This window comes from Emys orbicularis, chromosome 7 (genome assembly GCF_028017835.1).
Source record: "Emys orbicularis isolate rEmyOrb1 chromosome 7, rEmyOrb1.hap1, whole genome shotgun sequence".
Lineage (NCBI taxonomy): Eukaryota > Metazoa > Chordata > Testudines > Emydidae > Emys > Emys orbicularis.
The window spans coordinates 97,761,941-97,788,962 of NC_088689.1; the positions used below are offsets into that span (position 1 = coordinate 97,761,941).

The 27,022-nt window shown below is 52.2% G+C and overlaps 2 protein-coding genes across 3 annotated transcripts; both read left to right on the top strand.

Moving 5' to 3' along the window:
- Positions 1 to 450: 450 nt before the first annotated feature.
- Positions 451 to 8,062, top strand: TAF6L (TATA-box binding protein associated factor 6 like). Its single transcript, XM_065407869.1, has 10 exons — positions 451 to 597; positions 803 to 889; positions 1,105 to 1,255; positions 1,844 to 1,894; positions 4,422 to 4,516; positions 4,897 to 4,971; positions 5,125 to 5,345; positions 5,625 to 5,757; positions 6,128 to 6,256; positions 6,659 to 8,062. Exons 1-10 carry the CDS (start codon positions 451 to 453, stop codon positions 7,439 to 7,441), a joined length of 1,872 nt encoding a protein of 623 aa, XP_065263941.1. The 3' UTR covers positions 7,442 to 8,062.
- A 2,135-nt stretch (positions 8,063 to 10,197) lies between these two features.
- TMEM179B (transmembrane protein 179B) lies at positions 10,198 to 15,378 on the top strand. Of its 2 annotated transcripts, none has more exons than XM_065407436.1 (5): positions 10,198 to 10,327; positions 12,800 to 12,987; positions 13,077 to 13,211; positions 13,425 to 13,503; positions 14,098 to 15,378. In XM_065407436.1, the coding sequence occupies exons 1-5, from the start codon at positions 10,232 to 10,234 to the stop codon at positions 14,254 to 14,256; spliced, it is 657 nt and encodes a 218-aa protein (XP_065263508.1). In that variant the 5' UTR covers positions 10,198 to 10,231; the 3' UTR covers positions 14,257 to 15,378. The 2 variants fall into 2 exon arrangements, with proteins under 2 accessions (XP_065263508.1, XP_065263509.1); XM_065407437.1 differs by having other exon boundaries at positions 12,800 to 12,984.
- The last annotated feature ends 11,644 nt before the right edge of the window (positions 15,379 to 27,022 follow it).

Here is a 27,022-nt window from a genome sequence, read left to right on the forward strand (position 1 = left end):
GACACTCCCCATGCGCAGACAAGCCCTAAAACCAGCCTGCCTGGTGCAAAGCGGGGAACTGCCCGGGGCAGCAGCCTGACAACTCCTGCAGCGGGAACGTTCGCGCCTCCGCCCCGCTCCCGCCGCTCTCCAAACCCGGCTGAGATTCGAACTCCTGGCACTCCCGCTCCTCCCTGCCCTGCCCCGCCCCCTGCTGGCCCGGGCACCCGACGCGCCCCGCCCCATGGCGGCCTCATGACGTGTTCCCACGTGGGTTTGGATAGATTTGCACGGCGGCCAGTAGGCGCTTGGGATTCCAGTGCCCCACACAAGATGTTAATTGGCTGAGAGGCGGCGGAGGCGGGGCTATCTGCGCCTTGGGATAAGGGATTGAGGCTGCAGCCGGGTGAACCCCGATTTCCTCCCCCCGAGCCCTAAGGGGCCCCGGGCTCCCCGCATCTCGCCGCCGCCATGTCCGAGCGCGAGGAGCGGCGCTTCGTGGAGCTGCCGCGCGAGTCCGTGCGCCTGATGGCGGAGAGCGCGGGGCTGGAGCTGACGGACGAGGTGGCCGCGCTGCTGGCCGAGGACGTGTGTTACCGCCTGCGGGAGGCCGCCCAGGTGCGGGAGCCGGGCCCGGCCCTGGGGGCGGAGATTGCACCGGGGCTAGGGGGCCGGCCTGTGACCCTTGACCCTTCCCCGTGAGGGGCTGCCCCCAGGACTGGCCTGAGCCCCCCTCGGGCGGCTGTCCCTGGAGCTGGGCTGGGGCCCGCCGCCCTTGGGGCTGGTCCCTCCGATTCCTCACTTCCCCTCTCCCCTCCCGCAGAACAGCTCCCAGTTCATGAAACACACCAAACGCCGGAAACTGACGGTGGAAGATTTCAACCGGGCCCTTCGCTGGAGCAACGTGGAGGTGAGCGAGCAGGAGACTGAACCAGGAGCCGGCCAGGGGGAAACTCCCTTGTTACTGCTGCTGCTCCTCTCTCCTGCCCACAGACCAGTGCTAGCTGGATGGAGTCCAAAGAGCGCCCAGTCCAGTCCTCTCTACCAGGACACTGATGGTGGTGGCAGGCCTAGCTGTCCCCAAGATGGGCCTGGCAAGGGAGTGACCATCTGGTGTCCTTGCAGGTGGTGTGCGGCTATGGCTCCCAGGACCCCCTTCCCTTCCGTGCTATAAAGGAAGGGGAACTCTACTTCCAGGAGGACCGTGAGATCAATCTGGTGGAGCTTGCCCTGGCCACCAACCTCCCCAAGGGCTGTGCAGAGACAGCAGTGAGAGGTGTGTGTGGTTACTCCATCCTCCAGAGTTCTCCCTCCAGACTCTCTAGGGCTTTGGGCAGCCTGCCTCCGAATGTCCCAAATTACAGGGTTCCCAGCTCCTCCCCTGGGGAGGAGCTGGCCACATCCCTTCCCCCTGTCTGCAAGCAACAGGATGCCCACCCAGCCCCTCTGCCTTAGGGACTGCCCTGTCCCCCCCATCTATCCCATAGCAGGGCGCAATGGAGGCCCGCAGGGGGGATAGTTCCCTGTCAGGATTGCTTACCAGTCTCCTTTAGTCACTGCTCAGCCAGGCAAGACAGATGTTGCTTCCCCTGTAAGTTAGTTCCTTCGGCACTCAGATCCAAGCTGTTGGGCTAGTGACTCTTCACTGGACCTGCACCTAATGCGTAGCTTGGACCTGAGCACGATATCCCAAGTGGGGTCTTCTCAGAGCTAGCAAGGTGGGGGTTGATGCCCCGTGCTCTGTGACTAGGGTACCTAGAACTCTCTCCCAGGCTGCCTCATGAGAAGGGGAGCATCCTGGCCCAGGAAAGGCTGGAGGGATCAGCCAGGTTGTTTAACAGCAGCATCTGTGCTTTCATTGTAGTTCACGTCTCTTACCTGGATGGGAAAGGAAATCTGGAACCCCAGGGAGCTGGTAAGAACTGCTCAGCAACCCATTCCCTTGCCCTTATCTCCTCCTTGTATTGAAGCTGCACGTACAGGCCCCAACCAGGAGGGGGACCCCACTGTGCCAGGTGCTGTACAGACATTTGCTGCCCTGCAGAGCTAACAATGACCTCATCCTACTCCCTGTTAAATTGCTCTCAAACTAAGCCCTGAAGCAGGAGGTTCTCTCTCCCTTCCCAAATCTTTGCTAGCATTAACTATTGTGACAAAGTTCCTCCTCTGTCTTGGTGGGTCCTGCGCTTATTGGCGGATTTTCTTGCCTCAGAGATTCACCATGTGGGTTGGGGAACAGCCCAGAGACCTTCCCCTCTGGGAGAACCCACAGTCCAGGTCAATTGAGAGGTTTGGGGGGAACCCGGGCCCGCCCTCTACTCTGGGTTCCAGCCCAGGCCCTGTGGACTGTAGCTGTCTATAGTGCCTCCTGTAACAGCTGCATGACAGCTACAACTCCCTGGGCTACTTCCCCATGGCCTCCTCCAAACACCTTCCTTATTCTCACCACAGGACCTTCCTCCTGGTGTCTGATAACGCTTGTGCTCCTCAGTCCTCCAGCAGCACACTCTCAGCTCCTTGTGCCTCTTGCTCCCAGCTCCTCACACTCCCCCCACAAACTGAAGTGAGCTCCTTTTAAAACCCAGGTGCCCTGATTAGCCTGCCTTAATTGATTCTAGAAGCTTCTTCTTAATTGGCTCCAGGTGTCCTAATTAGCCTGCCTGCCTTAACTGGTTCTAGCAGGTTCCTGATTACTCTAGTGCAGCCCCTGCTCTGGTTACTCAGGGAACAGAAAACTACTCATCCTGTGACCAGTATATTTGCCCTCTACCAGACTCCTGTACCCCACTGGTCTGGGTCTGTCACACTATGCAATGCTTGCTTGTCCTAGTTATCCACATACACATCCAGTCCCTCTAAATCTCATTTAGTTCTTGACCTCTGCACCATCCTGCAGCAGGGAGTCCCCCAGGCCAATCACACAGTGTGTGGAAAAGTATGTCCTTTTATCAGTTAGGAATTTTGCCACCTTTTGGTCGCTCCTGTCCCCTTGTCCTTGTGTTAGGAGATTGGGAGAACAGAAGTGTGACGTTCCCCTCTGGTCTTATCCGGACCAGTGATCTGCTAGGCCTCTCCAATCCTTGACTCTGGGAGCCAGCCTTACCCTTCTCTGCTGTGAGAACCCCCACTCCTGGGCTGTTCACACACAGCTTCTGGTATGTAAGCTGATCCCAGCTACTTGCAAGCAAATGACACTAGCCAATATCTCCGGTCCCAGACACAACCCTAGGAACCTCCGTCTTGCAGTGTCCAGTTATGCCTGCTAGACGCTGCAAGCTTATATGAGTTCATCAATTTAACAAAGAAATATATACGTACCAGGCTTGTTATCCCAAGGGAAGCCTTCTGACACACTTCAAACCAAACGCACTGCTTCAGGTAGAATAAACAAACACATTCATTAACTATAAAGATAGATTTTAAGTGATAAGTCAAAGCATAACCAGTCAGATTTGGTCAAATGAAATAAAAGCAAAACACATTCTAAGCTGATCTTAACACTTTCGATGTCCTTACAAACTTAGATGCTTCTCACCACAGGCTGGCTGTTTACTTTTCAGTCAGGCTCTCCCCTTTGATCAGCGTTTCAGTTGCTTGATGGTGGTGGTGTCTGTAGATGTAGGTTGAAGAGAGAGAGCATGGCAAAATGTCTCTCCCTTTTATCATGTCCTTTCTTTCCTCTTGGCTTTGCTCTCCCCTCCTCTTTCCCTCCCCCCCCCTTCAGAGTCAGGTGAGCATTACCTCATCGCAGTCCTAAACTGACCAAAGGAAGGGGATGACTCCCTCAAGGGTCTAACAGATTCTTTTGTTGCTGCCTAAGCCAGTGTCCATTGGTCCTGTGAGGCTGGGCTGGGTTTGTCCCATCCATGCCCTGATGAGGTGTGAACTGCCTCTCTGTTCTTGGGGAGTTTTTGCATGGGCTTGCTTTAAGCCATGAGGGTACATTTTCAGCCTCATAACTATGTACATTAAATTATATCCTATAACCTCACTATAACATTACTGTAACAATTTCTATAACATCACTATAACAACCATGCTCAGTGCATTATGAGCCTTCCGAAGACATTCAACATGACAAACTTTGCACTGGATAGCACACAATCATTTTATAAGGTTGAACATGGGGGTGTAGGGTGTTCCCCCGAAGTACAAAGCATCACAAGAAGCTCCAGATCTCCCTTCTCTGTCCCAGTCATTATCAACTTTTCTCCTGTCCCCTTTCTAAACAATCCCAATCTTTTCATATAAGAGTTTTTCCCCGGTCAGTCTCTGACACACAGACACACATTTCTGCCATCTCCTTTCTGAACAATGCCCCATGGCAGGTCCCTACCCTGTACTGGGGCTTGGGCTGCTGCTGCTCTCGTAGGGATCATTGGTGCTTCGGAGGGGTCTCCACTGAATTCCCGTAACCCTTGCCTTCCTGGCTTCTCCTGCAGTGCCCAGTGCTGTCTCCACACTCTCAGATGACCTGCTGAAGTACTACCAGCATGTGACCCGAGCTGTGCTTGGGGATGACCCGCAGCTAATGAAGGTGGGTGAGGGGCTGAGGATCGGTGCCTTTATCTCAGACTGGCCTGGAATGTGGGGGGGGGCAAATGAGGGTTTCAAGGACTGTAGAGCCCCAGCCTCCACAGAAGCTACTTTTGCTCCAGGCTTGATGCAGCCCGGTGGGGGAAGGATCGCAGAAAGTTCTGGCACCAGTGGTCCGCTGGAGAACTGCCCACCAGCTCTGATTGGCTTGAGTGTCTCAGGAGGACATGCAGCAGGGATCGCTGGCCCTGTGTGGGGAGCCTGACTGAGGGAGAATGGCTACATGACAAACCGTGGTGCAACTCCTCTCCCCAGGCTGGGGCTCTCCATTCCATTCCTGGCTGTGGCACCCCTCTTCCTCTGACCCTTATCTCCCCACAGGTTGCCCTCCAGGACCTGCAGACGAACTCGAAGATCGCAGCCCTGCTGCCCTACTTTGTCTATGTGGTCAGCGGGGTGAGTGGAGCAGGAGGCCCCGGGGCATGTGACCCACCTGAGAAACAGGGTGGGGTGGGCAAGAGACCCTCCCAAGGGTGTGGCTCCCCTGGGGCGGCCCATGCCCTCCTTCCAGCAGCTCTGAGCCTTTCGCTCTTTCTTCTCCTGTCCCAGGTGAAGTCCGTCAGCCATGACCTGGAGCAGCTGAACCGCCTGCTGCACATCGCCAAGAGCCTCATCCAGAATCCCTACCTGTGCCTGGGCTCCTATGTCAAGAGCCTGATTGCCAGCGTCATGTACTGCGTGCTGGAGCCACTCGCCGCATCCATCAACCCCCTCAACGACCATTGGACGCTCCGGGACTACGCTGCCATGCTCCTGAGCCACATCTTCTGGTGCGGGATGGTGGGGAGGGGCTGAAAGGGAGTCACTGCCACCCCCAGCACCCAGGCAGGGGAGTCAGCAGCATGTCTGGTGTCAGTGGGAGTCTCCTTCAGAGTCCAGTGCTGCCCCTGCTCTCCCAGGCAGGGCACATTGCCCCAAGGGTGTCTGAAGTTCCCTTTTTCCATGCACGCAGCTCTGATGGAGCATGATGGGGTAGGGGAGGGTCCTGGATGGGATGCACAAGTCCAATCTCCAGGGATTTTCAGCCTCTGCTCGGTCTCCTCCCTCAGGACGCATGGCGACCTCGTCAGTGGCCTGTACCACCAGATCCTGTTGTCCCTCCAGAAGGTGCTGGCTGATCCAGTGCGCCCGCTTTGCTCTCATTATGGGGCAGTGGTGGGGCTGCATGCCCTGGGGTGGAAGGTAAGGGACAGCTCTCCACCCCACACGATCTTTGCTCTCCTCTCCCTGCCCAAAGGGTGGTGGTACCCAAGCCAAACACCCTGTTTCCCTGGGAGGTGGGTCTGAGAATTGAAGCAGTGATGCCTCCCAGGAGGGTGGCTACGCTGGGTCCCTCTATGTTGGGGGGCATGGGAGGAAGTGGCTGCTGCAAGGGCTGGTAACTACTGCTCTGTGCCCCGCTCCCATCTCTTTGTGCACACACAAGGCAGAGGACCCTGGCTCAGCTCCCCAGGCCGGTACTTTAGCTTCTCATGCATTGGCTGTGCTGTTGGTTCTTGGACAGTCAGTAAATGGCCCTTTTGGGGCTGGATCTTTGCTCTCTCCTCTCCAGGCTGTGGAGCGAGTCCTCTACCCCCATCTCTCCACCTACTGGGCGAACCTGCAGGCTGTGCTGGACGACTACTCTGTCTCAAACGCTCAGGTGAAGGCTGATGGGCACAAGGTGTACGGTGCCATCCTGGTGAGTCTCACCCCTCCCGTCCAGAGGAGAGGGCTGGGCCAGGGCTCTGCCCGCAGGGCCCACACACTCACTGCAGTTCCAGGCAGCTCAGAAGCCCCTGACTGAGCTCCCATCTCCCAATAGCATAGCATCTGGCCTCAGTCAGACTAGATACAGGGCCCCTGCCAGAAAAGGGATGGGGGTGACTTGGCTTCTCCTTGGGTAGGGTGAAGGTGGTTCTCCAGTGCCCCTTATATCAGGGATGGGGATGGGCAGAAAGGGCTGTGTGAGCAGCAGCCTAATGCAGGAGCCCAGCTGAGCCAGGGATCCTCCAGTCTCCTGCTGTGTGCGGCTGGGTTTGCAGCTGGGGTTAAAGAGCGGAGAGGCCAGGGCTTCTAACCAGAGCAGCTCTTCCTTTGCCAGGTGGCAGTGGAGCGCTTGCTGAAGATGAAGGCCCAGTCAGTATCAGCCCAGGGGGACAGACCATGTAGGGATGGGTGCCGTCGGGAGAGCTCTCCCTGGCTCAGCCCCCTGCAGGATCCCCAAGTGGAGTTCAGCTTTGGCATCGCCAGCCACCTGCTGCAGCTGGGCAGCGGGGGCCCCCAGCTGGGCACTGGCCTCTCTGCTGACCCTCCCGCTGTCTCCCTGCACGAGACCTACCGGGAGCTCTACGACTTCTTTGGAGACAGCCTGGCCACCCGCTTTGGCACGGGATCGGGGCTGCATGCAGCCGAGCCGACACCTCCCGGCCCCAAGGTCTTGGACACCAAGAAAGAGCAGCCAGCCTTCGGCACAGGGGATGTGGTGCGCAAGATGCCCCAGCTGACAGCCAACGCCACAGTGAGTCCCCGGGAGGAGGAGAGCCCCCGGGCAGACTACCCACCAGGCAGGCCAACCCTCCATCGCTCGGCCAGTGTGCCCCGCTCTCGTAGCGCATCACGCCAGCAGGGCCACCGGCCTGGGGTCCGTGACGTTTTCCAGAAGTGCCGCTTCTCCCCCCAGGGGCCACCCCACTTCAGCTTTGTGATTGCTGGGCGGCAAGTGGGCCGGCGGTGCAAGGGCCGAGTGTTCCAGACCTGCTTCCCCCAGCACCATGGCCCTAGCCACATTTCCCGCTATGCCCAGAAGCTGCCCATGATCGGCAGGACCAGCAAGCCTGTGAAGAAGTGGGCCCACTCAGAGTACTCCCTTTACCTGCCTCTCTGAGGAGTGACCTCTCCCCTGCAGGACTTCAGCTCACGGGTCCTTCATCCCTCCCCTGTACTACTGAGCATCCCTTGTTGGATGAAGTCAGGGGCCCCCACTCAAGCCAAACCCCTCAGGAGAGGATTTTATCTTCCAGGGTGGAAGGGGCCTACCCAGCAGTCTCTGGACTCTGCAGGGGGTGCTGAGACACATTCTGCCCTCAGCAGTGCCTCCTACGTGCCCAGACTGTGGGGCAGGCTGAGCCTGCTACCTCTGCACCTAGGGACTGTGCACTCCTCCAAGGGCCATCCAGGGTTTTCTACTGTGTGATGGCTGAGCCTTTGCTGGGGAGGTGTTGGGGGAGTATGTGTGGGAGAGGGGAGGTGATTGCAGGGCTTAGGGCCTCTGTGTGATCTAGGTACAGCACATAGCAGCAGATTCCATAGTCTAACTAAAGGATTTTAGCTCCCTGGCCCCAAGCCATGTCCTCCCCTGAGGGACGAGTGCTCCTGTCCTTGTGTACTCAGCACTCCCCTTGGAGTTGGATTTTCCTGACAGCACGCAGCATTTCTCCAACTCCCCAAGCCTTGTATTGACACCTGCTTGTTTAATAAAGACGCTGCTGCTGTTGGGGACCGAGAATTTGTTTGCTGACCTCTCCCTTGTTGCATGGGGGTGGGGTAGCTATAGCACCTCCTGTCTTGCCCCTGCTAGGGACTGCCCCTTAGCCCCTCTGGGATGTGGGCCAGTGCTCACTGAAGGTAGCCAAGGGAAGACTAACATCTAAGAAACTCTGGCTCTCAGAGCTGAGGGACCTGCTCCTGTCTTCCTAACCCACCACCATAAACTAGGGGCCCTACCGCCACCCATCTCCACATCTGCCATGTCTGCCCCCTCTCAAGTGCTGAATCAAAGCCTGGCAAGAGGAGCTGGGCCTGTCTGAAAAGTGAGGCCCACAAGGTTTTCTGAAGGTGGCTTTAAACAGCAGGACTAGGTTGCTCTTTGAGCATGTGTAAGATCCCATGGCTGTTGTAACTGTGTTTATTTTGGGGGTTAAAGGGAGTTCAAGCATGGATCTGGCTAAAATCATCCCATCTCAGTTGCATTTCAGCAGCACTATATGGCCACACTTTGGGAATGATGCAGAGTCACACAAGCTCAGGGCTGGGCTGTGGCCTTTCCAACACTCACTTCAGTAAGGTGTCAAGGATGTGATTTTGTGTCTTTCTGTGATGCTTCACAGGCACAGCTCCCAGCAGCGAGTGCAAATCCTCCCTGAGAGTGGGAGATCGGACCAGAGCAAAAATAAACCCTCTCTGTTATCTTCTACCCCAGTACCCCAGGGCTTGTTTCTCTCTAAAGGGGGAGCTGGAAGGTGATGGGCAGCAGTATGAAACCGATAGAAAACAAGTCACGTATTCAAGGTTAGGAAGCCCAAGTGCTGCTATTAGCTCACCTTCCAAGAGAGGGCACTAGCTCAGAAAGTGCCAGTTGATAACACAACTGCTAGTAGAGGTTGGTGAAATCAATGGAAAAGTGACAGCCAGGACCAAGCACCTTTGCAGCTGGAGCTCTGTGTGTACGGCCAATGATAGGAGTTTGACCAAACACAAATGGGTCTTTTACAACTGAGAAATATCAGGGTAAGGGAAGCAGAGCCACCCCAGGACTGTGGCATGAGCTCCCATGGGAACTAAAGACTAGCACAAACCTTGCCAGGCCATGCTCCTCTGACCCTGCTGTCTCTACCTCACACATTGCTGCATATCTACGGAGAGATTTTTTCACTTCAAGGTCCCAGAAACAAAGGCAAGGTTTTCATCTCGAGGCCAAAAGACCAAAACATCAAGACACTTGATCACGGCCTTGGATAGACCAAGAGACTACCTACACTTGACCAGAGCTCAAAGTACTAGAAGACAATCCAACCCCTTCACACGCTTCTGCTAGAGAGAGGATGAGAACAAATGTCAGTCACGGTGCTTAATGCACTGAGTGGGGGGCGCTCAGGTACTGTGGTAATGAGTGCAGTGCAAGCACCGCTATTGAAGACGGCAACTGATTCCCACCCAAGGGGACGTATTGGAGCACTCCGATGTGACTTACATGATTTACAGAGGAAGAATAATCGCAGGGGAGCCTTTCCAGAGGCTCTCACACAGAACGGTTTACATGTGGGCAATATGCTCGGGACTAGGCCTCTTGAGCTGATCTAGGATGCCTGCTACCCCGAGGCTGGAGCGGGTGTGGAAATCAGTGGCACTCCAAGCCCTCCAGCTGAGGTGTGAGGCTGCGGGTAACCCGCTGTAGACAGCCGGCGCTCTTGGCCTGTGCTGTACAGCGCCTGGCGCAATGGGGGGTGAGGAGCTGCATGCGGTGCACAGCAGAGGGGTGTGGGTTGTGTTATATCCCTGCACACAGTGGCAGGGCCAGCCCTGGCCAGGTTTGTAGCAGCGGGGGGGGGGGGGGGGGGTAGGGTGACCAGATAGCAAGTGTGAAAAATCAGGACGGGGGGGGCGGGGTAATAGGCACCTGTATAAGAAAAAGCCCCAAATATCGGGACTGTCCTTATAAAATTGGGACATCTGGTCACGGGGGGGGGGGGGTTACTGGAGCACGGGTCTCTCTCGCGGTACTAACTGGCGGAGGGTGACGGGACAGGCTCATTTCAGCACTGAAATGGGGGGAAACAACACGTGAGCGGGCCTCCGACACACACAGCGTCCCGCTGGAGCCTCCCCAGGCTGCCGGGGGCGGATCTCCCAGGGGGCGGGGATTGGGGCTTCGGGCCCTGGGCTGGCCGAGGGGAACATGGCGGTGTCCGCGCTGCAGCTGGGGGAACTGGCCCTGCACGGAGCTGCCTTCCTCTGCGGGGTGGTCTGCGCCTCGGCCCTGACTGTCACCCAGGTACCTACCCCCGGGGGGGTCTGTCCGGGAAGGGGCGCGCGAGCGGGAAGCAGGGGCTGGGGGAAAGGTGAAAGCTCCTCCCCCCCCGTGGAAAAAGGCAGGGGAAACACCCGGCCCCAGTGTGCACCCCTCCCCCTCATGGCTGCTGGTGTCTCCGTGTCCACTACCCGCAGCAGCACCCCCCACTAGTCTGACTGCCCCCAAAACACCCCCACCCGCAATCTGCAGCACCCCCACCCAGGACTCTCTCGAGCAGCCCCCCACCACCTCCACCCCTTTAAACCGTCCATCCCTGGACAGCCAGCGATCGCTAGCTGCACTGAGTGCCCAGCGGGGCAGGGGTTAATCTAAAAGGCCCTGGAAAGACTCATCACTACCTGCCAGGTGCTGCGGGAAGCATTGGCCCACCTCCCTCCCTCTGGTGCTGGATTGTGCACCCACACCCTGGTGCACTCAGCCCCTGACCTGTCATGTGAGCTGTACAGCCCTGGAGCTAATGCGAGTCAGCTGAGGCCCCGGAGAGGCAGGAAAGCTCCAGCAGTTAGTTTCCTTCCTGCCCCGCCTACGTGCACACACCCCTCCCTGTGCACACACAGGCCCCACCCTCCCATCTGGGGCCCTGGGTCTCTCAGGACACAGACACTGGTTCTCCACCACTGTTCTTCCCCCTCCCATTCAGCCCCAGAGAAGTCATTACTGTATTTGCCATTTGGCTGCACCTATCCAGCTCCCCATCTACACAGGAAGTCATCAGTCCTGGCCCTAAGAGCTTAGAAGGCAAGTGACAGAGCTAAGCTGTGAGGCTCTCAGGCCTGGTCTCCACTGAGGCTCGGAGCAAATTCTCCCCCGGCAGCGCTCAGGGGCTTGGGAGACTAGCCAGACTGGGTACTGCCAATTGAACCTAGACATGCTTCAGGCAGGGTTAAAGAACTTGATGGTAAAATGCCCCAGCCCTCTGCTCCCAGCATGGCTACTGCAGAGAGGAAGGGTGGATGGCCCAACTGGCATGAGACTTGGTTACACACCTTGCTCCACCACGGGCCTCCTATGTGACCTGTGAGTTACTTATGTCTCCTCCAACGGCTCCGTAGCTTGTCCCCCAGTTGGAATGGGCAGAGGGAGGAAGTGCTGAGACAAAAGTGCCTCAGCAAAACTGTAGCAAACTGTGACAAAGTAAGACTATTTTGTAATATTTCTATGAGTCCTGTCTGCCTCAGTTTCTCCTGCTGAGGGTGGTAGAAAGGGAGCATTTGCTCTCAGCTCAGGCTAGGAGATGTAAGTGTGGGTGTCGGCTAGCTGCCTGGGGCTTGGGTCCCCATATCAATACAGCATTTGAGAAGACAATGGCAAATCCAATCACCTGGATGTTGGTGCCTAGCAACCAAAGACCCCAAGGGACAGGGATTTCCACACCTCGTAGGCCTCGAGAATAAGGGACTGGGAAGGTGGAGAGATAAGAGTGGGCTGCTGGAAGGAGTCAGGACTCACTTGAAGCCTGACCAAGGAGATCAAATGCAAGACAGAGCTTGCACCAAGGGTTCACTCCAGCTTGGCTGGGCTCTGGGCTAACCCGAATGGACTGTGCTCTAACTTTCAGGTCTGTGTGCTACCCAAAGGACTTCCTAGGCTGTGTGCCAGTGAACTAATAAACCCCACTAAATAAATTGTGACGCTGTTTGGTGTCACTACAGGTGCTTGGCAAGGTGCACTAATCCCTGAGGAGTGGACAAGTCTCTATCAGGGGTCTGTGTCAATTGGACTCACTGAACAGAGCTCACGGTGTGAAGCAGGAGTGCTGGAGGCCCAGAGGTCCAGTCAAAGGAGGAGGTGAAGCTGCATGGCTTATCCTGGAGGAAGGGAGACCCTTAGGGGGTCTGGCACACTGAAGGGGCTCCTCCTAGAGACTTCCAAAACAGGGGGCGTAGCACAATCCTGTGGCTCAGTGACAGGCTAAAAACAATTCCACACAGGGGTCTGGGAAGGGCAGACAAGTTCTCCCACAATACACCACAAACCAGTTCCTAGAGCAGCTTCAGGTGCTAAGGGTCTTGGGACACACCCCAGAAATCCTAGCGCAAAACACACACAGCTGCAGTGCCAGTGTGGAGATAGGCTGGGTACATGTGTGACTGCAGTTGTGCCAGCCAGGAGACAGGTACACCATACGCCTTGGGTCTCTGGCCCAGATCCTCAAAAGTATTTAAGCAACTAACTCCCCTGGGGAGGACAGTCCTTCCCATGGAAGTGAGGTGCCTAAATACCTTTGAAGAGCTGGACCTCAATTCCCCAAGGAGCATACAGGCATTAGACAGATGCTGGTGGAGTCCCGCCCTCCCCGCCCCTGCCAATCTTGGGCAGGGCCTCAATGCCTTGCTATAAAACAACGGAAATGCTGCTGAATGGGAGTGTCCATGTCCCCTGTGCTGTGGAATCTGCTCCCCAAGGAGGCCGTCTCTGTTCTCTCGTTCCCAGGGGGAGTTTGGTGGCCGGTGTATCCTCTATGGGTCCGTAGAGAAGAACGGGACGGCCCTCGCTCTGTCTCACTTCAGCAACATCTCCCTCTGTTACTTCGTCACTGCCATCTCCATCCTCATCGCTGTGTACTGCTTTGCAGTGCTGCTCTACGGCATCTACAGCTGCTGCATGGACGAGAGGAGGTGGTGAGCAGAGGGCACATGTTGGGGTGGGGAGTTAGAGCCACCCAGTCCCACCGGCTGGTCACACTGATCTCTCCCCCATCCCATTCCAGGGATCACACCTGGCTCACCGTGAACCTGGCAATCTCTGCTGTGATCCTTTTCTTCCTGCTGGTCTCGGCCTGCATCCTTCGGGTTGGGATGGACACTCTGTGCTCGTCCATCCTCCAAACCAAACTTGTGAAAAGGTAGGTGGGCTTTTCTCCCTCAGGGGAGGACCGCACTCCCCATGTCCAGAGGGACTCCCTGCCCCAGCAGGATCGCATCATTCCCAGCAGCCACAAGCTCTGAGTCGGTGCAAAGACCCAGCACCGGGGGGGGAATCATCGGCCTGTGTGGGATTTCTCCTCCTCTAGCTCTCCAGCTAATCCATGCTCTGTCCTTTCTTAACTCCACTCTAGCTGCCAAGAAGCCCAGCACTCACAGTGGTTCCCACAGTATAATGCAGCGAGGTTCTACGACAATCTCTACAGTGCTGAGGTGAGAATTAACCCAGGGGTAGGGGGCAGCAGCTGACGGGGGCGGAGGGAACAGCAGAACTTCTGCCCCCAAGAGTTTCAAGGAGGGCTGGCCATTGCTGTGAGAAACATGGAAGCACAGCAGCACAAACACAGCATGAGCGGCTTGTGAGAACCATTATTCTCAAGCCCCTGGTTTGGGCCCCGTCCCATTAGAGGAGACCACGGGGGAGGGAAAGAAGGTGGGCTCCATCCAATTAACAGTCAGTCCCATTACCATTAGTGAGGAAATTCCGCTTGCTGCAGTGCAGTCAGCTTGGGGGACTCCAGGCAGCCGGATTTAGTATCTCGGTGGCCCCTGATGTTTGTAGGTGAGCTAAGAACGAAGTCAAACACCCTCATGCTTCGGGGGAGGAGGAAATCCCACCCCACGTGAGCCAGGTGTTCACTGATGAAACAGCAGGCAGGACAGACAACTGGACAAGCCAATGGTCTGGCTGCCTCTTCCTGGGGCAGGGGCTTTGGAGGAAGGGTCTGAGGGAGACGGGCAGGGAGGGCGATACACAGCCATGTTTCACCAACCCCCTGCTACCTGTGGTTCTCTCCACTCCGACAGGCGGCTGCCTGGGTGAACTTCTTCTTCTGGTGTCTGCTGATGGTCCTGATGCTCGTGCAGCGCAGACAGGAAGCCCCGTTCCAGCTCCTGCAGCGCAACGACCCCGAGTGGAGCTCTGAGACAGACGCCATCTTTGGTGCCCGGCCACAGAGGCCATGAGGAGACTGGGAGGGACAAGCAGCCTCAGTTTGGGCAAGGGGGGAATATATGTGTGTGTGTGTGTGTGTGTGTGTGTGTGTGAGAGAGAGAGAGAGAGAGAGAGAGAGAGAGCGCACGCACGAAGGGGGGAGAGGAGAGGGCTGGAAGCATCCCCCTCCCCCCTCCCCCCTGTGCCTTTCTTCTGGCTTCAGGGGTGCTCTGCTTGTCCTCCTCTGGCCATTCTGGTTCTTGATAGTGAGGGAAGCCAATGGGCTGGCGAGTAATCCTGGCTGTCTGGCGTGATCCCACTCATAGTCCCAACCTCCAGTACCTGTCTCCTCCCACCTCCACCCCTACAGAGGGGGTGGGCCAGAGCTAGGGTTCACCTCACACACAGGCACCCTACGGGGGGGGCAGGGGGTTCTGAATATGAGAGGATCTCAGCACAGACATGAGCTGTGCAGCGCTCCTTGACATCCCCACCGGAACCCACTGTTGACACTGCAGGTTCCGTAATCCTTGGATCTGAGGGACACCGGCAGCCACATCCAATCTCCCCTCCCCCGAAGCTCTCTGATGTCAGTGTGATGGGCTTTATGTAAGACTGTGGGGTGCATCTGCCTTAAGTACCAGAGACACTGGGAGTGCACGAGCCCATTCCAGCTGGGCGTGTGTAATCACAGAACTAGCTTAGTGGAGGCAGAGCGATTCTTCTCCGGGAGTGGGGAAAGGAGGGCTTAGAGCGGGCCCCTGCCCGGATGGGAGAGACAAGCCCCAGCAGCACCACCGTGACACTCGTTACAGGCTGTGGGGCCCAAGTGCCAATGGGCTGGGTGTCCGATTGTCCAAAGCCGGTTGCCGTACCCTCTCGGCGAGAGGGCACCTCATTTCAGGAGCCAAAGAGAGAATGCCAGCTGCCTAACTGCAGGCGATCCTGCTGGGCCAGCAAGTCCCTTCCACGGGGTGTTTGAAGACCAGAGCAAGCGGGAAGGGCCCATTCATGCCTAAATGCCTCTGCAGACCCCGCTCCTGCTCAGGGGTCGGGATCTCCTTGCACCATTATTGTATGTGGAACTGGGCCCATTTCTTGTGCCTTTTCATTTTGTACTAAACCTTGTTATTAAAACGATGATTTTCACCAGATCAGCTTGTGCAGGGGCCATTTCGTCTTCCTGGAAACCCCCCCAGGTGCTGTTATCACTCAGCACAACCGCATGTGGAGCCCCACACCCAGCTCGATTGCATGAATCTCCCAGAGAAAGGCACCAGCCCAATCCCCCCAGCTCCCAGCACTGTACCTCAGGAATATACCATCTTGCACTGCTCAAGATGAGCAATGCAGATTTATTAACTGGTTCACCACTTCATCAATGGAAAATGGACATGCCCCAGCCTTTGTGACCTGAGCAGATTTACCAAACGCTTCAGGCAAACTTGCTGGAGTTACCAAAAGAAAATAAAAGATAAGCACGCAGTCTAAACTCTCAACCTATAGACTGGGTGACATCTAGATTAAGCAGTTTTTCTCACTGCACTGGATATTGCACGTTGGTCACAGTCTTTCATCTGCAGGCTTTTCCTCTTAGCCTCAGGATAATCTCTTCAGCTCCAGCTTTCTTGTTGCCTTCAGCGTAGGTAGAGGAGAAGAAAAAGGACGAAGCATGTGTTGTGTTTTATACCCTTGGTCCATGTGCTTGGAGAACATGAGTCCAGGCATGTCTGGTGGGCATTGCTGAGTCCCTAGAGCAATTCCCCTGGTGTGGCCTTGTGCAAGTGAGTCACTGCATTGTAGCTCCCTTGCTGGACAATGGCTATTGATGGTTGTTTGACACCCACCCTGACGTTGGTTAGCTCCTTTGTTCTTGTCTCTGGGGATCTAATATCTGGGCTATTCCCCAGCATATTTTAGTGGCAACCAGATAACCCAATATCATGACTTCATATGCACTAATGATACACATATTTAGATAGAACAATGGCTTTCAGCAGATCATAATGGAAAATGGACATGCCCCAGCCTTTGTGGCGGGAGAGATAGCTCAGTGGTTTGAGCATTGGCCTGCTAAACCCAGGATTGTGAGTTCAATCCTTGAGGGGGCCATTTAGGGATCTGGGGCAAAAATCTGTCTGGGGATTGGTCCTGCTTTGAGCAGGGGGTTGGACTAGATGACCTCCTGAGGTCCCTTCCAACCCTGATATTCTATGATAACCTTTCCCCAGTACCTCACCTGGCATGATTTAGATGAAATATCACAATCATATATACATGATGACTATGGGGGTTACAGGGCGCTCCCCCCGAGATATAGAATGTCACAATAGTTTGCTCTGTTTGGTTGGGGCACCGTATGCTGAGCCTAACTGCTAGGCAAGGCTGAGAGCTTCTTAACCGGGCTTGGACCCCCAAGCCCTTTAGCACTCATCACCCCTTAGCGAGGAGCTAGCGAACAGAAGCAGCTAACTGGGGAGTTTTGTGAGGGAGTCTGGGGGGAGGGGGCTAGATACACTTCATTAACTTTCTTTAAACTTAAGGCAATAAACACCCCCGATAAAAACAACAATAAAGGAAACAGCTGCAGGAGTAAAAAGAGAATGCAGGCAGAAGTCCAGCAACAGAGTGGGGGCTGTCCAGTTTATTGCACTGTGTAGCATGTATGATTACCTGCCCGATGGGTGGGTGGCATACGTGTGCATTCAGTACAAGTCGCTTCTGGCCCTCAGAGACCGTGTATGGGCTTTGGAGGCCAGAGTGGCTGAACTGGAGGAGCTAAGGGAGACAGAGAGGTACATAGATGAGACATTCCGGGACACAGTAGAATGGTCCCATCCCCGGTCCGACAGCCCCTGTGCTGTTGAGGAGGATGAAAGTCTCAGGGAAGGAGAACATCCAACTGGAGCAGAGGGAAATGATCCCAGAGTTGGGACCCTCCTCCCAGATGATGTCATGGTATCCTCATACTGAGGATGCCCCTCTGGGGGAGGGAACTCCAGTTATTAGGAAGAGACAGGTAATAGTAATTAGGGATTCGATTGTTAGAGACATAGTTGGGTTTGTGATGACCGGGAGAACTGCCTGGTGCCTTGCCTGCCTGGTGCAAAGGTTGCAGATCTCTCAAGACATCTAGATAAACGTGTGTGTGTGTGTAGTGCTGGGGAGGAGCCAGTGGTTGTGGTTCATGGAGGTACCAATGACAGGGAAGGACAGGAGAGAGGTCCTGGAGGCCAAATTTAGGCTGGTAGGTAAGAGATTGGAGTCCAGGACCTCCAAGGTAGCATTCTCTGAAATGCTTCCAGTTCCACGCGCGGGGCCAGTTAGACAGAACTGCAGGGTCTCAATGCGTGGATGAGACAATGGTATAGGGAGGAGGGGGTTAGATTTATTAGGAACTAGGAAGCCTTTTGGGAAAGGGGGAGCCTATACAGGAAGGATGGGCCCCTCTTAACCCAAAATGGAATGGGATGGCTGGCATGTAAATTTAAAAAGGTCGTAGAGCAGTTTTTAAATTAAGGGCTAGGGGAACGTGGACAGGTGCAAAGGAGCATGTGGTTCAGACAGACACATCCCTTAGGGCAGTGTTTCTCAACCAGGGGTACGTGTACTCCTGGGGGTACACCGAGGTCTTCCAGGGTTTATATCAACTCATCAAGATATTTGCCTAGTTTCACAACAGGCTACATAAAAAGCACTAACGAAGTCAGTACAAACTAAAATTTCATACAGACAATGACTTGTTTATACTGCTCTATATACTATCCACTGAAATGTAAGCACAATATTTATATTCCAGTTGATTTATTTTATAATTATATGGTAGAAATGCAAAAGTCAGCACTTTTTCAGTAATAGTGTGCTGGGACGTTTTTGTATTGTTATGTCTGATTTTGTAAGCAAATACTTTTTAAGTGAGGTGAAACTTGAGGGTACACAAGACAAATCAGACTCCTGAAAGGGGTACAGTAGTCTGGAAAGGTTGAGAGCCAATGCCTTAGGGGAGGACTATTAATGGAAATTCTCTATGTCCAAGTAAGGAGGAGAGGATGGACTATGATAAAATATGGGTAGGATCTGATGAGAAATGGTGAAATTAAAGAGTTCCATTCAATTACATCACATAATGGTAGACAGTGACAATTTTTTAAAATGCTTATATACAAATGCTAGAAGTCTAAATACTAAGATGGGTGAACTAGGGTGCCTCGTATTAAATGAGGATATAGATGTAACAGGCATCACAGAAACTTGGGGGAATGAGGATAATCAATGGGACACAGTAATACCAGGGTATAGAATATAGTGGAAGGACAGAACTGGTCGTGCTGGTGGGGGAGCGGCACTATATGTGAAAGAAAGCGTGGAGTCAAATGAAGTAAAAATCTTAAATGAACCAAACTGTACCATAGAATCTCTATGGATAGAAATCCCATGCTTGGATAAAAAGAATATAGCGGTAGGGCTATACTACGGATCACCTGACCAGGATGGTGATAGTGACCTTGAAATGCTCAGGGAGATTAAAGGGGCTATAAAAATTAAAAAATCAATAATAATGGGGGATTTCAACTATCCCCATATTGACTGGGTACATGTCATCTCAGGACGGGACGCGGAGAGAAAGTTTCTTAACACCTTAAATGACTCCTTCTTGGAGCAGCTAGTCCTGGAACCCCTAAGAGGAGAGGCAATTCTTGATTTAGTCCTAAAAGGAACTGGTCCAAGAGGTGCTTGGTAACAATGACCATAACATAATAAAATGTAACATCCCGAGGGGGAGAGAGAGGGAGAAACCACAGCAGCCCAACATGGGAGCATTTAATTTCAGAAAGGGGAGCTACACAAAGGAAGTTAGTTAAACAGAAATTAAAAGGTACAGCGCCAAAAGTGAAATCCCTGCAAGCTGCATGGAAACTTTTTAAAGACACCCTAATAGAGGCTAAATTTAAATGTATATCCCAGATTAAAAAACATAAGAGAACCAAAAAATTGCCATCGTGGCTAAATAACAAAGTAAAAGACGCAGTTAGAGGCAAAAAGGCATCCTTTAAAAAGTGGACATTAAAGCCTATTGAGGAAAATAGAAACTCTGGCAAGTGAAGTGTAAAAATACAATTAGGAAGGCCAAAAAAAAAAAAAAAAAGAAGAAGAATTTGAAGAACAGCTAGCCAAAGACTCAAAAAGTAACAGCAAAAAAAAAAAATGTTTTTAAGTACATCAGAGGCAGGAAGCCTGCTAAACAACCAGTGGGGCCACTGGACAATCGAGATGCTAAAGGAGCACTCAAGAATTATAAGGCCATTGCGGAGCAACTAAATGAATTCTTTGCATCAGTCTTCATGGCTGAGGATATGAGCAGGGCCGGCTCTGGCGTTTTTGCTGCCCCAAGCAAAAAAAAAAAAAAAAACACACCTGCGGCGTGGCCGGAGCAGCAAAGCAGGAAAAACAAACAAAAACCCTGCAGGGCAGCCGGAGCCATAGTGCAGGGGGACTCCCTGCGCTGCAGACGTGTCCCTGCTAGTGGTGAGGAGGGGGAGGGAGTGGGGGAAGAGAGAGAAGGGGGGCGGCCAGGGCTTCAGCGGGGCGCTTGCCACGCGGCCCCGACTGCTGCGCCGCCTGCCGGGAGGGCTCCGCGCCGCTCCGGTCTGCGGGGAGGGAAGGATGCGGGCTGCCCTGCCCTACAGACCTGGCACCGGCTGGGGCAGATGGAGCGCACAGCCCGCTCCCACCGGGGCACTCCCCTCCTCCGCGCTGCCACCCCCTACAGGGCGGCCGGAGCGGCAAACAAACAAACAAAGCAGCCGTGCTGCCCTAGGATTGGGCGGAATGCTGCCCCGTAGAATCTGCCGCCCCAAGCACGAGCTTGCTCGGCTGGTGCCTGGAGCCGGCCCTGGATATGAGGGAGGTTCCCAAATCTGAGCCATTCTTTTTGGGTGACAAATCGGAGTAAATGCCCTAGATTGAGGTGTTATTAGAGGAGGTTTTGAAACAAATTGCTAAATTAAACAGTAATAAGAACCAGATGGTAGTCGCCCAACAGTTCTGAAGGAACTCAAATGTGAAATTGCAGAAGTGCTAACTGTGGTATGTAACCTATCACTTAAATCAGCTTCTGTACTAGATGACCGGAGGGTGGCTCATGTGATGCCAATTTTTAGAAAAGGCTCCAGAGGCGATCCCGGCAATTACAGGCCAGTAAGCCTAACTTCAGTACCAAACAAATTGGTTGAAACTATAGTAAAGAACAGAATTATCAGACACATAGATGAACACGATTTGTAAAGGGAAATCATGCCTCACCAATCTACTAGAATTCTTTGAGGGGGGTCAACAAGCATGTGGACAAGGGGGATCCAGTGGATATAGTGTACTTAGATTTTCAGAAAGCCTTTGACAAGGTCCCTCACCAAAGGCTCTTAAGCAAAGTAAGCTGTCATGGGATAAGAGAGAAGGTCCTCTCATGGATTGGCAACTGATTAAAAGATAGGAAACAAAGGGTAGAAACAAATGGTCAGTTTTCAGGATGGAGAGAGGTAAATAGTGGTGTCCACCAGGGATCTGTACTGGGACCAGTACTGTTCAACATATTCATAAATGATCTGGAAAAAGGGGTAAACAGTGAGGGGCAAAATTTGCAGATGATACAAAACTACTCAAGATAGTTAAGTCCAAAGCAGACTGCAAAGAGATCTCACAAAACTGGGTAACAAAATTGCAGATGCAATTCTATATTGATAAATGCAAAGTAATGCACATTGGAAAACATAATCCCAGCTACACATACAAAATCATGGAGTCTAAATTAGCTGTTAGCACTCAAGAAAGAGATCTTGGAGTCATTGTGGATAGTTCTCTGAAAACATCCACTCAATGTGCTGTGGCAGTCAAAAAAGCGAACAGAATGTTGGGAATCATTAGGAAAGGGATAGATAACAAGACAGAAAATATCATAATGCCACTATATAAATCCATGGTACGCGCACATCTTGAATCCTGTATGCAGATGTGGTTGCCCAATCTCAAAAAAAGATATAAGAAATGGACATGGTACAGAAAACGGCAACAAAAATGATGAGGGGTATGGAACAGCTTCCATATGAGGAGATATTAATAAGACTGGGACTTTTTAGGTTGGAAAAGAGACGACTAAGGGGGAAATATGATAGAGGTCTCTAAAATCATGACTGGTGTGGAGAAAGTGAATAAGGAAGTGTTATTTACTCCTTTTCATAACACATTTCACCAAATGAAATTAATAGGCAGCAGGTTTAAAACAAACCAAAGGAAGTATTTCTTCACACAACACACAGTCAGACTGTGGAACTCTTTGCCAGAGGATGCTGTGAACGTCAAGACTATAACAGGGTTCAAAAAACAACTAGATAAATTAATGGAGGAAGGCTATCGATGGCTGTTAACCGGGATGGGATGGTGTCCCTCGCGTCTGTTTTCCAGAAGCTGGGGATGGGCGACAGGGGATGATCACTTGATGATTACCTGTTCTATTCATTCCCTCTGGGGCACCTGGCATTGGCCACTATCGGAAGACAGGACACTGGACTAGATGGATCATTGGTCTGACCCAGTATGGCCGGTCTCATGTTCTTATGGACTTGTCATCCAGTCATCGGAAGGCCCTCTATAAACATTCTGGTATCAGTCCGGCTCTGTAAGATGGAACAGGATCTAGGTCCTGTCTTCAGTACTTAGTGGATCCCCATTCCAATGATATCTGAGCCCCTTGCAATCTCTTAACGTATTTATGTTCACAACATCCCTGAGAGGAAGGACAGGGCTGTTATTCCCATTGACCAGATGGTGAAGTGAGGCACAGGGAAGCTATGTGACTTGCCCAGGGTGACAGAGGGAGTCTCTGCTGGAGCACGGAATTTCGTCTGGGTCTCCCAAGTCCTAGGCTAGTGCCCCACAGCAGCTCTCCATCTTACAAAGGGGGACACCAAAGCACAGGCTGGGAAAGTGACTTAAAAGTTCAGTTACACAGTGAGTCAAAGGAACTAAGAAATGAATCCAAATTTACAGTGAAATTAGGGAAGAAAAGAGGGCAGATTTTGTTGCACAGAGCATGAGGCAGAACCTTTTAAACAAAATCCTTGAGGCTTTTACTTATGTAAACCCTTTGGGGTTTAGAGAGCATGGCCCTTTAAATCTTTTTCCTAAGGGGGAGGGGGAGAGTAAGAAAAAAGGGATCTGACCGCCTGTGTAACACAGGCCATAGAATTTCATCCATTTGCCCCTGTAGGGAGCCAAATAACATATGTGGGACTAAGTCTATCTCCCAGAGAGGCCTGCAGACTTGAAGACATCCAGAGATGGAGAATCCACCGCTGCCCTCAGTAGTTTGTTCCAATGGAGCACCAATGAACATGTCAAAGGTCTCACCCCCATCAACTTGGATCATTATATATCTAGGGGAGCCTAAGGGCCTGTCTACATGGGGAAACTGACCAGCATGGCTATAGGAGAAGAACTTCGGAAGCAGAGGAATAGAACTGCTTTTATTTAGAACAGGGGGGGTTATACTGAAATAGCTACAGCATGATAAAAAGGCCCCTTAGGTTATGTGCTAACTACTTATGCTAAACTCTCCGTTCAATCTTGTATTTTGCTGTGACACCAAGTACCTTTCCCAGGCTATGTCTACACTAGCACTTTTGTTGGTAAAACTTTTGTCGGTCAGGGGTGTGAAATAAACACATGCCTGACTGACATAAGTTTCACTGACAGAAGCACCACTATGTCGGTGGGAGATGCTCTCCTATTGACATAGCTACCGCTCTGCAGGCAGCTCTGGCCAAGACAGGGCGTGCGCAGGAATGCAGCAGGAGAAATCCCTTCCACCCCAGGGGCACCTGTTCCAAACCCCCCAGAGTGAACACACACACCCACAGGAAAAGTACAGTGGATATAACAAGGGAAATATTTATTTACAGAGGGATGAGAGGAGAAAAACAACAAGGGGAAATATAGGGGGAACAGTAAGACAGGGCTGCATCCAAGCCAAAGCCCCACAGGCCCAGTGGTAGCACAGTCTGGAAGGGCAGACACTGAGCAATGTGTCTGCACACAGAGTTCAGGAGTCCTGAGCAAAGTTCCAGTCCGGTGGTGAGTCTTGGGTGCTCCTGGTCGTCTTCGGCGCCAGTGAACTTTCCCCCAACAAACCCCTCTGGTGCCCTCTTCTGCCGCTCTCTGCAAAACCACACAGAGCGACCACCTCCCCACTTAACTACCTAGCAACCTCCCTCCTTGTCCCCAATGCAGAGTCACAAGCTCCAGTACTCACAGCCCCATGCAGCTCTGGGCAGCCGTGATACTGGGTCCAGCTCCGGCCTGTCCTTCTCGGGCAATTCCTCCCTGGCACAGTGCTCCTCCTGGCTCCTGTCCTGGGGTGTCCCCGATCGGCCCTGTCCTTCCCAGGCTTCAGGCAGGTTCTCTCTGCTGCTTCACTTTTCCAGGGCCTGCAGGCTGCCTCTCCCTCTCCCTCTCCCTGGAGCTCCAGCGCTGCCACCTGGAGTTTCCCTCCTTTTTTCTTACTCTCCCCCTCCCCCTTAGGAAAAAGATTTAAAGGGCCATGCTCTCTAAACCCCAAAGGGTTTACATAAGTAAAAGCCTCAAGGATTTTGTTTAAAAGGTTCTGCCTCATGCTCTGTGCAACAAAATCTGCCCTCTTTTCTTCCCTAATTTCACTGTAAATTTGGATTCATTTCTTAGTCTAGGAAGCCGTTGTTGCAGCTTTGCCTAGAAAAAGGAAGGGAGGTGGCAAAGGAACGTTTGAGATGACAGCCCCTCCCTAATGAATCGCACATTTTCAGCACTTAAGTAATTTAACTGGGAATCCTGTCTGTCTTTTCTCCGCTGAGGTAGGGCAGACCTGCCCCTCAGAAACACTTGGATTCTAATCTCCTCAGAGGCAGATCTCCATTCAGATCCCACGCAGCCCAGGAACAGAGGTGAAGGACCCTCCAACACATCCCATGATCAGGGTGTCTTGGGTCAATGATGGGGATGTGCTTGCAAATGCTCTGGAAAGAAAGAGCCACATGGTGATAGATTCAGGCGATAGGAACAAACATCTGGAACAGGTATCAGCATGCAGAATATGTGCCTTTCTGGCTCTGGTGAGCTCTGCTCTGCTAGCAGGAATGGGAAGGGGAGGGATTTGGCTGGTCATTCTTCTGTCTGTGCTTTGTGAAATGCAGTATTTCCAATTCTCCTTTCAACTGACAAGTCTTGGCTCAAGGGACTTGATTGTGTCAGGTGTATGAGATCAGGCCCTTGAATACAGATAGTCATTGCTTGATGAAGGGAAGAAAATGATACATGCCATAGCGGGACAGTGTAAATTTGCAATTCACAGGGTTGACAGTTCCCTTCTGGATCCCTGCTTTTACCCTATGACCTCACTCCTGTTCCTGTTTTCTCTTTTGTTGCCCCCTGTATTTATTTGATCCCTGGGTCCAGTAGCTCCTCCCCTTAGTCTGCGGGGAGGCTGCTGTTACCTCTGTTCCCCTAAAAACCAACCCAGGGTCACACTTGTATTAGTTTTTTTACAATGCCGCTGTTAGGTCAGATAGAAAAGAGATGGAGCTTATTCATATACGCACACATTCACTGCATTCATACCCTCATGCACCCACACACTTACACAGACAGAGTTACCGGAGACAGCATGGAGGCCGAGAAGCCGAAGCATGGTAGATCTGGTGTGTCTGTCTGCGGTCACGAATCCAGGCTGCTGAGAGGGTCAAGAAGCAGGGGCTTGTGTGCATGCCTTCTTCCTCTTATTTTGGGCGGCTCCTGTCACGTACACTGAGTTTCCTTTCTGTGTCCGTCACCGAGAAGCATTCCTAGACCAGTTCCTTTCATGCATACCAGGTTCTTCTTTTCTTTACAGTACTTCATGACTGCCTTCTCAGGGCAGATTATATCAGACACACCTGTCTCCTGTCTCCAGGCTCCTCTTTCCTTGCAGCTCCTCTCCGCCCAGTCCCACATACACTCCCTTGTTCACACTCCCTCGTTCACACTCTCTCTGAGGGATGGGATATTACAAAGCTTGGAAGTTCATACAAGTGGTAACTTGAAAAGGTTACAGAGCTTGCAAAGGTTACAAAACTTAAAAGGCTATGCTAACAATAACTGAAGTCACAAAGTCTGCAAAAAGGTTGCAGAACTTAAGGATACAAGTTACAGATCTTACAATTGCATTTGAGCGGAGGCTTTACATAACAGCTGCCATTGGTCCCGGGAACTCAATACAGTAGAACCTCAAAGTTACAAATGCGCCTCGGGAAATGGAGGTTGTTCGTAACTCTGAAGTGTTTGTAGCACTGAACAAAACGTGATGGGTGTTCTTTCCAAAGTTTACAACTGAACATTGATTTAATACAGCTTTGAAACTTTACCAAGGACAAGATTCTGCTTGTAACCATCTTAATTTAAATGAAACAAGCACAGAAAGAGTTTTCTTACCTTGTCAAATCTTTTTTTAAATTTTCCCTCTTATTTTGAGTAGTTTACATTTAACACAGTACTACTGTACTGTATTTGCTAGTGTCCCCCCCCCCCCCCCTTTTTTTTTTTTTTTTTTTTTGGTCACTGCTGCTCTGCTGCTGCTTGATTGCATACTTCTGGTTCCAAATGCGGTGTGTGGTTGACTGATCAGTTTGGTGTTCGTAACTATGAGGGTCTACTGTAGATACAGGGCTAACAGCCCAATGTCGTCATAAGGGCTGGCTTCATGCAGATTGCTTGAGCCTTTCTCTGCTGAGGCTGGATAGTATAATAATATAGCTGAGTGCACTCCACAGCAAGTCTTCTCCTACCTCGCAGCTACCGGACCTGGAATCACTGAGAGCTGGGTTATGTAATAGCGCCTCAGAACTCAACCTTTATATTGTGGCTGAAGACAGTAATGGCTGTGAGAGATGCTGTCCTGGGAACAGTACTAACTTCTGACTGCAAACCATGAGTGGAGGCCAGCAGGAGGAAAAGGAGGGAAGTGGTGTGCTAAAGGAATATTTGTTCATAGGACTGTCAGATCTGCAGGTGGGGAAACTGAGGCAAAGGACATTGGGCAATGTACTGTGGAAGTGGGGGTTTTGCTTAGTATTCATTCACCATGCAGTTGATTTATTGTTTCCCATATTAATGCTGTCCCTTTTCTCTTATAAGTTTTCTTTGTTTCATACACAGTTACTTGTGAGAGAAAATTTGCCTGTTAAGGGTGCCTAAGGAGGGGGATTTAGTTTTCCCCAGGCTTATTGGTGGGAGCTTGAGCCAGTGTGTTTGTTAATTTCAAGCGGAACCGCTAGATATTTCAACCAGGTCCTTGCTGCTACTGACAAGACCTGGCAGAAGGGGTCCCTTAGTGATTGGTCTCTATGGAGCGACCACAGTGAAGGGAGTATGTATGACTGTTTTCTATCGTTTAATTAAAACTAGAGCTTTCATTTGGGCCTAATTCTGTTAAATAGATTGAATAATTATATAGTTAACTTTCCTTCTGCCACCAAAGCTCTCATCAAAGCCCTGGGGAGTCTGAAGTGCAAAAGTATCATGGGCATGAATGCCCCGTGACTTCAAAGGTAGTTTTATGCTGAGGGGCTCTCACAGGCGAAAACGCAAAATTGCTGTCAAGTAGAATTATTTGTCTGGTTTTGTGTTTCTAGACAGAACTGTAAAAAGGGTGACTATTTACAGGACCAAATTGATTTGATTTATTTTTAAATTGCTACTTTGGCCTTTTTACAGAAATAGCAGCAAACTGCTCTTCTA